Below are 13523 nucleotides of genomic sequence, written 5' to 3'. Positions count from 1 at the left end.
CATTTACATCTTGGATTACATCCTGATTTTAATTTTTGGGTCAACTATTCCTTTAAAAAACAGTTAGAAACTCTCAATACCACTCAAGTATTTAAGTATGTCTATGCAATATACAGCATATAATCATAAGGTTTGAAGGTTTGCAAAGTGCAGCTGAGAGAAGGTGTTTGAGGGAGTGGTGGATCATGGGAGGTGTAGTCAGCAACGCTGTTGAGTTTGGGTGCGATTATCAGCAGAGGCTCCTCGCCTACGCACAGTGACACCTACACTCTCACCGGTCTGGTTCTTCAAGGATGAGAAGACAGAAAGATGGGACAGAGCTGTGAGCAGGTCACATTAGTTCAGGGGAACAGATCACTTCCTCTGATTACATGGGCAATACTCACAAACGCAGGACCCAAAGCAAAGATGCCCTTCACTGCTGGGTTGCCACCAGCTGTATCTTGCACATCTGTTAAATCAAGTGGAAGTGATCAAGAACACAGCTGTTGATATTTTGAAAACATTAAAACAAGAAATGCATACATAGGGCCAAATTAAAAGCTACTGCCCTCGCCTCAAATCTGTGATAAACATGTACGTTTTGACTGTGTGGATCAAATGTACATGTTTTTAAAATGACCCTGACATTGCAGGCGTTGATTAAGTCTCTCGAGTGACTGCAGGATCTTCTGCTCCTCTAGTGACAGAGCGCTGACACTGAGGGACTGTATTCTCTGGCTCAATGGACCAATCGGACTGTTGTAGAACTTATGGGTCTGTGCACAGTCCACTACTTCATGGGCACTGTCTGACGCCTCTGGGCCTGTAACGGTGGAAAATAACAATGTTAATGCTTAAAGTTTTAAAGTCAACTTAAGGGTGTTAAACAATTTGGCTTGTAATTGTTTGGCTGAAAAACACATACCACCATTCAAAATCGGTTTTATATATATCAAAATTGACAGACATTTATAATGTTACAAAAGATTTCTATTTCAAGTAAATGCTGTTCTTCTGAAATTTCTATTAAAGAATCAAAGAAAAAATTCCACCGTAATAATTTAGCTTTGAAATGACAGTAAGTAAATAATGACAATATTTTAATTTTGGTTGAGCAATTTTTTAAAACATGCTGCACCTTACATGATTAATGTATGTTTGAACATGAGAATAAACATTTACATTTTAAAAATGCTTTGCTCTTGCCCTGCTGAAAATCTGTAGAGGTGGCCCATTTATCTACTTAATAGGAAATTAGATATTAATTTACATGATAAATTACCTTCACTGTCAGCTGCATGACTATTTTTATTTGGGTGTTGAGGTTTTGGCACCGTGACCTGTTAAACCAAAAGTGAACAGTTAATGAGCACTAAATTCAAAAGTGTTAAAAAGCCCAAAACAACATCATATGAGCACAAAAGTTTGCAAGTATTTTTCAACATGACATTTATCCTTTAAACTATACATCAGATAAAAGGATAGAAAACTTCCAAGGGGCTGCTTTAATTAAGTTTATTTTGTATTTATTTATACATTTTTTATTAAGTAAATTATATAAATATCCTTGTCAGTTGAAAGACACCTACTGAAATGGTTTCTTTTTCCACAGCACTGAACTAAATGCTATAAATACATGCAAAACGAACCAGTTGTAAGTCGACTCCAGTAATGGCTTAGTTTTCTTTGCTTTCTAGGATAGTATCTTCAGAATATGCGCATGTTTACCTTATAAGGAAAACTGGGCTTTCTCTGTGTTGTTCCTACAGGTTGGTTCCTGCTGTTTTCCACTGAAACTCGGCTCTTCACCATATTACTCTCCATGCACTGTCTCCTTATTGGACTTCTCACTGATTTACAGAAGAAACTCAGATTAAAAAATACATTAATATCTAAGCAGCAAACCACTTCACCTCAGGTTACTTGATGTATGGGCTCATATGTAGGCTCAGTGGCTTTCATTTCTAAACAACTCTAGTGAAGCAATTGACATGTCTTTATTCATTTTTTTTATCACTTATATTGTGCTAGCAGCAGCAAATATCCTGGCTTTTGGTCTTTGAGGAGATTACATAACACTATAGACTCTTACCGTTAGAGGAAGACAAGAAAAAGCCACCCATTTTTGAGGCTCCATTGACACCACTGATCAGACTATCACCATTGATGGTGACATGGGACAGGCTGGCACAGACTTGAGGCGAAGAAGACAACGGGCCATTGTGAGCAAGAAAACTTTGAGGGTCACCTAAGTCAATTCAGAGAGAAAAACACAAAAAGACAAAAGAAGACGGTTTAATTAAAAGGTCCCAAAGTATGAAAGTCACTTCTCCTGTTCTTGAGGTCTCTGTCCTCAAAATGTAGAGGTTTCCTGATGATTTAAAAAATAATTGACCCCAACAGTCCATCATTAAATGGATCCATTTCAACAGAGTAGTAATCCCAAGTGATGCAGTGCTGTGCAGAGGGCCAAAGAAAACAGACTCTATTGATCCAACACTAAAAAAACCTTTTCCAAAGACTCTAGAAAAATATTCCCCAAGAATCTCAAACAAAGCTGCTGAACTTGCCGACACACACAGGGAGCTCAGTTCTTTCAATCGACTCTCATTTGACTATATGACAAGGTGCAGTGAAAGTTCATGGGAAGCTGATGATTGCATGACTGTTGGTTTTGTAATACGTGGCCGGAATGTTCCTTGTCAGCTGAAAGACACCTACTGAAAATGTTTCTTTTTTCCACAGCAGGTTAACAATCATTCCCAAAATTTGGAAGACGTAAAGCAGAATGGAAAAATACAGATTACAAATTACAAAAAGTAATAAACTTTTGTAAATAGTATAAATATAGGCTGGGACTTGTTACAGCATCTTCTAATCTAGCATGGTGTGACAAGTAATTTGTCAGTACACACTGTAAGAGAAAATGCTGTGCATCACAACATACCTAATGTTTAATTATGTAAGCCTATACTAAAACCTCTACACCAGGGGTGTCGAACTCAATTCCTGAAGGGCCGGAACCCTGCTCCAACACACATACCATGTAGTTTTCAAATAAGCCTGAAAGACTTGATTAGTTGGATCAGGTGTGTTTAATTAGGGTTGAATCGGAATTTAGTTTGACACCCCTGCTCTTACACCATTAACTTGATCAACACAAAACTTTTGTATACAATCTATCTATGCATACTTAATATTGTTGTGTTGAAAATGTGTGTACGCATTTGAAGTATATATATATATTATCATTGTACTGCATTTTACATATTAATTAAAATGAATATATATTTGTATTTTTGATATATGCTTGATTATTAGAATTTCATCCATTTTCCAATTTCTAAAATATACTGTGTTATAAATATACATAAATATACAATATGATATAAATCAGGCTTTTATTGTAATTTATTGATGACAAAAAAATGTAATTAAAACATATTTACCCTCAGAATGTTTCATATGTCATGCTTTTATGTTATACATGTTATACACCAATGTGTAGTGGGATTTTAAACTCACTCAGCTTAAATTATTAAAAAAATGTGTTAGGTCAGAAATACTGAGTTTGGGATTTTCTTTACCGTCTTTGCTGGCGAGAGCACTTCGGACACCATGCCACAGCAGTGTGATCTCCTCATCTGTTGGAGTCCGGTCCAAACATATCCCATTCTCTCCACACCTGCGCCTGGCATTGTCTGCAAGGACATCTGGAGGGGAGAGGGAACAGATGCCTGTCTCATGGGTGTAGGTACAGTAGGGTGGCACTGGAGCACAGACAGCATCTGTTCTGAGGGTAGGCTGATGAACTATTGTCTCTCTATCTGGAGTGTCTTTGTAAAGGGCCAAATCCTGCAGATCTGGTCTGCTCAGAACACCATCGGCATTGCAGGATGCCTTTGAGATATACACAGGACACTCAGCTAAGTTACACTCCACAGCTTCAGGTTTTAGAGGGGGTCGAGGCACCAAAGTCTTCCCCTGGGTCTTGGCCACATGTTGCGCTTCCCTGGCAGATTGCGGTCTGATGATAGTGCCCTTCCTGGCCCGGGAGGTAACGGGACACGAGCCGACTCTGTCTGAGCGAGCTCTCCGGGGAGTCCGTGGGCCCCCAATGCAGAGGGCTCTTCTTTGAGAGGTGGGCTCCTTGATATGCTCCTGTGTATGGCTTTCTTGGGGCCCTACATCTGCCCAGGCCTGTCTAGTGGATTGGGGCCCAGTGGGGACAGCAGAGGTCTTATTGGAGATGTTCTTTGATACCCCTGTGAGTAAATTCACATGGTCTGCGTGATCTGCCAAGAGCTGTTTATGGGTTTGTTGAGGCAGGTTAGCACGCCTGCTGGGGTCTCTAAACACTCGGTCCACCCCCTCAACTCCATCTACCTCATCAAACCAGCGTAGTTTCTTCTTAATGGTCCTGTTCTGCTCTGGCTCATTGAGTTTTGCCCTGGCCAGCTCTACGCTGTCCCGGATTAATATGGCCACTTCTTTGGTGAAAAGCAAATGGCCAGGAGTATAAGTGAATTTGACATTTCCTGATTTGGATTTTAAATGGTTTTTAAGAATCCCTTTCAGGAATCTGACATTGTTGTTAGGGGCAGAATGGGTCATAGGGTCTGCAGATGTTCTATTTGGTTCCTCCATAATTTTAGAAGGCTTCAGCACACCAGCTTTTGTCAGTTTGGTGACATCCGTTTCATTTTTAGGTTTTGAAGAATCTATGCCTATACTCTCCTCCATGCTCAACGGTTTGGATTCTATCTTGAGCCCAGTGGCAACATATACATCTGGTTTGTGTTTATGTGACTGTGAAGAACTCAGTTCTTCTATTGGTTGTATGTTTGGGGAACTAAGATGGGCAGAGGAGCTCGAAAAGGCTTCGAAGGAGCTGTCGCTGTGTTTGCATCTGCTGGCTGGAGGAGCTGTCTGTGTTTCTGATAAATGTTTAGCATATTTCTCCTCCAGGGTTCTTGTCTGCTGTTTGGATTCTGACTTGAAGTCTTTAGTCAGACTTGAGAATTCCAGGGGTGTGGTATCTGGCAAGGCTTGTGTTTTGCAGTGGGCAACCACAGATCCTTTGTCTTTTAAAAGGTTCCCTTGAGCGTTCCTGTCATTATCATGAGTCATATGTTCTGAATTAGCTGCTAAGTCCTGCTGAGTCAACTCTTTTTGGCAGCCATGAGTAGACTGGGTGTTGAAGGTCTGCAATTGGTCTTCTGAGTTATCAAATCTTTCTTGCGTGCAATTCCGGAGACTCCTGTTTTCCTCTGTTGACTCATGATCCTTTGTTGAGGGTGAGTTGAGACTGAGTTTGCTTTCCTGATTTAAGAACTCCTCCAGGAAACTCTTTGCTATGGAACAGTAGGGGTGAGACGTTAACAATGGGTTCTTGGACTGTCTGAATGGTGATGGAGAGCTTTTGGGGTCTTGGAGCTTAGGGGGATCCACGTGGAGGTAGAAAGACTGGGTACAGGTGGTGCTCTGGTGGGAGCAACAAACTGGTGTAGTGTCATGGGTCTTCTGAGTGTCTCCGTTCTCTAAGCTGTCCAGACTAGACAGACTCTCTGTCTCACTATGTGAGGACTCCTGAAAATCAATATTAAAAAAACATTAGAGCACTGATGCACTGACACTGGCAGACTGGGTGCTCTTTAGAGATCATGTTGCATGCATGCTGTGGAGGGATGGAAAATAAAACATTGGAAGTTAATCTTTATGTAAGTGAAATAATATCAGTTTCTGCTACAACTTTTTACAATGAATAGAAGGACGGATCAATATACATATATACATTACTGTTCAGAAAAAAGTCTCTTATGCCCACCAAAGCTGCATTTATTTAATCAAATAATACAGTAAAAACGGAAACAATATTATTATTTAAAATAACTGTTTTCAATTTTAAAATATTTTAAAGTTTGACTTATTCCTGTGATGGCAAAGCTGAATTTTCAGTAGCCATTTCTTCAGTCTTTAATGTCACATGACCTTTCAGAAATCCTTCTAATGTGCTGATTTGGTGCTCAAGAGACATTTCTTATTAATATCGATGCTGAAAACAGTTGTGCTGCTTAATATTTTTGTGGAAACTGTGATCTTGAACAGAAAGTAAGAAAAAGACATTTATTCGAAATATAAATATTTTGTAACATTTTAAATGGCTTTAATTTATTTCATTTCAATTAATGCCTTTAAAAAAATGTACTTACCCCAAACTTTTGAATGGTATTGTAAACATTTCAATAAAGAAACGGATCTACATTTATGCTAGAGGATTAAAGTCTTTAGAATCTGTACAAAAAGCATTAGTATCAAATATTAAAATCTTTTTACCCCAAAAAAATAAAACAAGTAAAATAATAATATATAAAAGCATACTAATCTTCCAGAGGGAAAACTTAGGGCAGGTAGAGCATGATGGTCTCAGACATTCCTATGAAGGGCATTCCATAAGTCTGACTACATTTGGGCACTGAATGGAACACTTTTCTTAGAATACCTAAGAATAAAACCTATCCTATAAATAGGGTTATTACCTTCTGTGTCCTGCTCTGTTCAGTTCACTGTATTAAATCATGTGTTGGCTACAAGCCAGTGCAGGTAACATTCCAGCTGGTGTGTGTAAGAGGACATAACTAAGTGTGCAAAGAGTGAAAGAATGTTTGTTGGAGGTATAGAGAAAGGGGAATGTGTATCTGTGGTTTTAATATGCGTTTGTGTGATTAAAGGATTAGTTCACTTCCAGAATAAAAATTTCCTGATAATTTACTCACCCCCATGTCATCCAAGATGTTCATGTCTTTCTGTCTTCAGTCGCAAAGAAATTAAGGTTTTTGAGGAATACATTCCAGGATTGTGGCCAATGGGCTGAAGGTCCAAATTGCAGTTTCAATGCAGCTTAACCACAAATGCACGTCTTGCACTAACTCTTTACGTTGCACTAACGCATCACGTTGGAAAGGTGACCCTCGTCTGTGTACTCTGGTTCAAAAAGGTAGGGTAGGGCGAGAAACTCCATCTCATTTTCTCCTCCAACTTCAAAATCGTCCGACATCGTTGTTTTACCTTTTTTTGTAAAGGGCATTTGACTTTCTTTGCACATTCGCTTTGTAAACACTGGGTCGGTACTTCCGCCTACTTCACGCATGACCTTTCCAAAGTGAATACGTAATGTGTGAAGTCGAGCTAGTGCAAGACGAGCAGATAAGACCCTTATTCCTTGGCTGGGATCGTGTAGAGCCCTTTTAAGCTGCACTGAAACTGCAGTTTGGACCTTCAGCCCGTTGGCCACTATTGAAGTCCATTATATGGAGAAAAATCCTGGAATATTTTCCTCAGAAACCTTAATCTCTTTGCAACTGAAGAAAGAAAGACATGAGCATCTTGGATGACATGGGGGGGAGTAAATTATCAGGAATTTTTTATTCTGGAAGTGAACTAATCCTTTAAAGCTTCAGGATGAGCTAATCTCTTTAAAACTCCTCCGTTTGTTCAGAAGATGCTGCGGCATGTTGTGGCAGGAAGAGCCCTGGGCTAAAATTACAATGTTGTTCTGTTTCCCCAATAGTTGGAATTAGATCTTAAAACCTTCACACACTCCTTAAACAAATTTGCCAACAGGCCTTTCAACATACACAATCATGGCCCTAGTGAATCACAGTGAACTATCACTTGTATAAAGAAGTTGATCATAATTAATCTTGTAACTGTAAACAAACAAAAACCTCAACTCGGAATTACATAAACCTTCAGATGATAGACTTATCAGCAACATTTTATAATAAAAATGTATTTAAATGAATACCATCAGCTATGGTTTAACTATACATATAGTTTTATGAGTATGCATATTAACCTGCAGATCGGCCTGCTCTTTTTCTTTCTGGGTCTCCTGTTGCTCACTGAGGAAGAGCAGCTGGTTGTCCTTGAAGTTACTCGGGCTCTTCTCCTGCAGGAGTTTGGTGTAGGCCTCAGCTGCAGATAAGGCACGTAGGTGACGGGCGCCCCCTGAAGGCTTTGGGGAGGGAGTGCAGCTCCTGAAAAAAAAAACAGGTGATTCAATGCATCCACAGTAATAAGGAATATACATTCATATAGCATCTGGCTCCCCTAATATTTAAAATTATAAATAAAGTATAAATATAAATATATAGTATAAATATTTTATAATATAGTATAAAGTATAAATATTTTAAATAACAATACAAAATGTTTTAATTATTCAAAACTTGTTACATTTTCATTATTGTGGTAACATTATTGATAAGATGAATTATAAGATGAGTAAAAATTATTAAATGATTATATAATGCTTAACATATTAAATGGCATTCAAATAGTTCATATACTGTATATATATGTGTACACATATATATACATATACATTGATTGATATACATTGATATATACATTGATTGAGCTCTTAAGTTTTAGTATTTAACTTGAAATATTATTTTGATGGACTTCATTAATTAGAGTTCTAATGAAGTATTACAAAAATGTTATGTATCTTCAATCAATAATATATTGCAATGGCAGTAATGTCATACCTGCTAATGGTGGAGCCACTGGCCAAAAACGGAGATTGTTGGATATATAAGTGCAGACTGCCCTGAATATGATGAAGTGCTTCATCAAGGTTGGGTGTTCTTCTCTTAAAGGCTGCAGAAGGACACAAATGACTTTATTTAAATGGAGGATGAGATGTTTACATCACATACTGACCTAATAATAACTGCTAACAGACAGTTCAAGAGATAAAGAGTGCATGTACACACATGGATTAGACTGTTTCGTTGAACTTACCTGGTCTTTTTCTCTGGGAAGGAGGGAGATGAGCTCTTTGGAAGTTCTCTGTGGCATCTTGGACCCTCTGATGACGCTGCTGTAGAATATTCTCCCTCAGTCTCTGCTCTTGAACATCCCACTGTTTCCTTCTCTCTTCTAGAGCCCTAGAGAGACAGTCAGAAAAAATATATGCTGTTTTTGTGACCTTTGACAGTTAGACAATGGTTTGCACGCACCATGTCCTCTTAAAGATATCATTATTTTTAAAGTGGATGGATGAGAACTTTGGCAAATGTGCATATCAAATACACCACTTGACTTAAAAAGGAAATGAGACTTTAATCTCATTTGAATATCAGCTCATTGCACAAGCTGCCGTTATCTCAGACGTTTACTTTCCAGGGTCAACAGAAACCTGAGACTTCTGTAACAGATGCATTTCAGCTAAATTAATTTGTTAATGGCACAGAAACTAGTGCATGCCTATGCCGCGGAACCATTGGGCTGTCAGGCAGAATTCATGCAGAATCATTTACCATAGCTGAGCAACCTGAACTAACTTTTTCTCATAAGAAATATTAAATAAATATTTAAAAAATATAATTTTAAGAGACTTTGAAACCTAAAGAATATATAATAAAAGATTACTACTTAATAAGGTTTCTACTTAATTTCACTTTTAATGATGTTTTTTCTTCATTATGATATTAGGACAGTTGTTATCACCCTGATATTTTTAACTTTAAAATATTATAATTTATTTTAATACATAAATTAAAAGCATACTCATCATAGAAGTGTTTTCAAATCACTGAATGCATGAACTGCATTTTTATGTCTGAATAAAGACAAAAATGAGTGTCCTGTCACTTATGTTCATACTCATGAAATTCTGTAATATACTCGATATGTTTCAGGAATTATTTAATCACCACAAAAATAGCTCCGGATCTGTGTCTGAACTCAGTGGGAAGGGGGGGATACACTCATCTTCCTCACCATCACTTCCTTCTATAAAGTAATGTTCCTTTGCTCTTGCTGATTAGAGCTTCTATTTCAAGCTGGTAAATCCTGGCTGACAAATGAAGGATTGTATAACAGTATCTGAGCCCTGTAGGGTAGCTTCACTTTCAACGTGCAGAGGGACCGACCAGGTCAAAAACCCAGACTGAGTCATTAACAGCATGGAGACAGTTCTTAGTATATCCGACACTCACTGTCAACACTAAATTCAGCAGCTGTGCATTGCTTCTGATCTCTGGGACACTCACCTGGCAGTCTTTTAGTGTAGTTGCCTCCTTGGTGAATACGCTGACGCTATTTCTTTCTTGTTATTGCCACCTCATGTAATAACAAGTCCTCAGAGACCAAAAGGCTAGAGCTGTGTAGTTTAATATCCACGCTGCAATGTATTACATGTTTCAGGAAGCAGATGTTGACATACTTATAAATGCATAATTTGGAGGGACAGCGCAAAGAACAATTTTTTTTTTTCTGTAAACATTAAATTATCTATTCAATTTGTGTTTTAATTGTTGTTTGGTAAAGAATTTACATATTTCCCTAAAATGTACAAAAAGTCTATCATTGTCTATTATGATAGATTTGATTATGAATACTATGGTCTATTATTGACTTAATGTTAAGTGACTCACAAATTCAACAGGAAGTAAATAAGATGTTTTCATGATTTTAAGTTAAGAATAGAGAGAGATTACATATCTGTACATCTAAAAATTAATTTGGACAGGACATTTGAAATGAAACAGTGACACCAAAAAGTTGATAGAAAGTGGTTAAAAACCTAAATAAGTAAATAAAAAAAATAAAATAAAAAAAGATACAACATCTAAATACTTGACTCTCATACAAATAAATGCTTTTTAACCTAAGATCTGGATGCTGAAATACATTCATGTAAACTAAAAAATAATCACTCAAATATAATCACTCAAGATTTTCTAAACAGTAATGAAATAAATATAAAATCTGATTTATTTTTGACACACTTACTTTTGTCTGCGATTTGTTTCCAAGAAAAGCTTGCGAGCCTGAGCTCGACAGTACCTCTGTTCTTGTACCAACGCTTCTCTTTCATTTTCATTCTCTTCATGCACACCTGATCTAATGTTCCTAATGTGATACAACGTCAAGGAATGTATTATTATTATAGGATAAAACATGATCTTATGCATACATTATCTTATGATATGCACAGCACAAAGATGCAACAACAAAGAAAACACAAAATATAAGTAATATCTAAACATAGACAACATTATGGAATAGTAGAACATGCATATATATACAGTGGCGGCCAAAAGTTTGCAATAATTAATTTTTTTAAAGAAGACTCTTATGCTCACCAAGGCTGCATTTATTTTGATCAAAAACAGTCATATTGTGAGATACTATTACAATTTAAAATAACTGTTTACTATTTGAATGTATTTTAAAATGTTATTTATTCCTGTGATGGCAAAGCTGAATTTTCAGCAGCCATTACTTCAGTGTCACATAATCTTTCAGAAATAATTGTAATATGCTGATTTGGCGCTCAAAAAAAAAAAAAGTTATGATTTTATTAATGCTGAAAACAGTTTTTGCTGCTTAATATTTTTTATGAATACTTGGACATATTACCATTCAAAAGTTTGGGTTAAGTACAATATATATTTTTTAGATAAAAGGAATGAATACTTTAATGCAGCAAGATGCATCAAATCAACGAAAAGTCACAGTAAAGACAATTATAATGTTACAAAAAAAGAAAAAAAGTATTTTAAATAAATGCTGTTCAATGAACTTTCTATTCATCAAAGAATCCTGAAAAAATATAGGTTTTCCACAAAAATATTATGCAGCAAAAACTTTTAAACATTATATATATAATTTAAGATATGAATAAGATATTATGCATAATAATAATAAGAACCATTATTAATAATTGAGCACCAATAATAACTGGGTATCAAATCATTAGAAACCATGCCGAAAATTCAGCTTTGTCATCACTGGAATAATTTACATTTTAGAATACATTCAAATAGAAAACTTTATTATTATTATTTTTTTATTGTAATAATGTTTCACAGTATTGTACGGACCCTATACTTGGTCATTAGTTAGCCAAGGTCCATTATGCAAGAATAATAAATAAAGCAAGTTATGTTTTTCTACTACAGTAGTTTATGCGCTGCTAGTAAAACTATGAGAACAACCTCCATATGAACGCTGGTAATTCAGGCAAGGAAAAGGATACGAGTAGTAGAGTGTGTCCTCCAGGACTGGCATCCCGAATATCAGGATGACAAGCTGCTGACAGGTCTCAACACACCACACTTATCACCCGAACAAGAAAAGCTGCATCTTCTTGGTGTTGGAACGGCCGCGCAATAACATAGCTGGCAAGAGCAGAATTTATCCGCTCAAGTAAAATATTGGTACACTGAAGAATGAGAGCAAAATGAAGACTGGCCAGCAGCCAGTGCGAGAGCTAAATACAGACAGACAGCGCACAACACTTACTACCTATGACTTTAACTTCCTGTAGTTTGATACGAAAGTCATCTAGACCAAAACTGAGTGAATGCTATCTTGACATTGTTTTAAATTAAAGCAGGCACAGGTAAGCCTTTCTCGTCATTCGCTACAGCTGAAAGAGTTACGCCATGTCGGTAACCATCGACGCGCTTCCTTGACAACAGACGCAAACTCGCGGTGGAGGCGTGGTCACGTCTATCAGAAGCTCTTGACGTTCATCAGTCTCAAACAAGGACGTACTAGTCATTGCATCAGATAGTTTTGCTGCACTTGAAAGTATAAAACCTGGCAGGTCATATCAACGAAATATTCTGCAAGATGTATGAAATGAAAGTTAAGGGTATGTCTACACAATTAATTTGGGTTCCTGCTCATGTTGGTGTGGAGGGAAATGAGAAGGTGGATATTCTGGCTAAGCAAACTCTAAGAATAAAGCAAGTAGCCTAGATCTACATATTCCATGAAGTAAAGCAGAAGCTAAAGTATACATTAGAACATATACAGTGTACCAGTCTTACCCGTGCCTGCTTTTTATATTATACACAATCAGTTTGGCAGATATATTGGGATGACCATGGAACGGGTAGACATTTGTATAATATACAAAAAACAGTTGATGCTGGGAGAAAGGAGAGTAGGAATCGAAGGGAAGGAAATATCAGTCCAGCCAGTCCAGTCGGTGGCGGTAATGCACCTATAAGCTGGTTTGCCACCCGCCAATAAAACACCGAAGAAGAAGAAGAAGAAGAAGAAGAAGAAGAAGGACGTACTACATTGCTGCCACCTGCTGGATTTAAATACGCAACAGGTTTTGCTACATTTGTTGCATGCAAAGAGTGTTGCCAACTGCTTTCAATTGATGTATGAAATTAATGTTAAGGGTATGTCTACACAATTCATTTGGGTCCCTGCTCATGTTGGTGTGGACGGAAATGAGAAGGTGGATATTCTGGCTAAGCAAACTCTAAGAATAAAGCAAGTAGATCTACATATTCCATTAAGTAAAGCAGAAGCTAAAGTATACATTAGAACATATACACAATCAGTTTGGCAGATATATTGGGATGACCATGGAACGGGTAGACATTTGTATAATATACAAAAAACAGTTGATGCTGGGAGAAAGGAGAGTAGGAATCGAAGGGAAGAAAATATCATTACACGCCTTAGAATTGGGCATACTGGACTTAATGGTACGTTATATAGAA

General features: G+C 37.2%; 1 protein-coding gene across 4 annotated transcripts; it reads right to left on the bottom strand.

The window, feature by feature from the left end:
- Nucleotides 1-12476, bottom strand: LOC107662127 (centrosomal protein of 126 kDa-like). Of its 4 annotated transcripts, none has more exons than XM_016452033.1 (12): nt 12035-12476; nt 10786-10905; nt 8791-8936; nt 8535-8646; nt 7841-8021; nt 3570-5571; nt 2075-2230; nt 1711-1832; nt 1265-1322; nt 629-805; nt 387-451; nt 1-285 (listed from the first exon to the last, which is right to left on the bottom strand). In XM_016452033.1, exons 1-12 carry the CDS (start codon nt 12064-12066, stop codon nt 199-201), a joined length of 3258 nt encoding a protein of 1085 aa, XP_016307519.1. In that variant the 5' UTR covers nt 12067-12476; the 3' UTR covers nt 1-198. The 4 variants fall into 4 exon arrangements, with proteins under 4 accessions (XP_016307519.1, XP_016307520.1, XP_016307521.1 ...); XM_016452034.1 differs by having other exon boundaries at nt 2075-2200; XM_016452035.1 differs by having other exon boundaries at nt 253-320.
- Nucleotides 12477-13523: the final 1047 nt, after the last annotated feature.

This window comes from Sinocyclocheilus anshuiensis, unplaced genomic scaffold (assembly GCF_001515605.1).
Source record: "Sinocyclocheilus anshuiensis isolate Anshui unplaced genomic scaffold, SAMN03320099.WGS_v1.1 scaffold643, whole genome shotgun sequence".
NCBI classification, from domain to species: Eukaryota; Metazoa; Chordata; class Actinopteri; order Cypriniformes; family Cyprinidae; genus Sinocyclocheilus; species Sinocyclocheilus anshuiensis.
The sequence above is the reverse complement of the archived record's forward strand: the minus strand, read 5'-3'. Positions and strand labels throughout refer to the sequence as shown.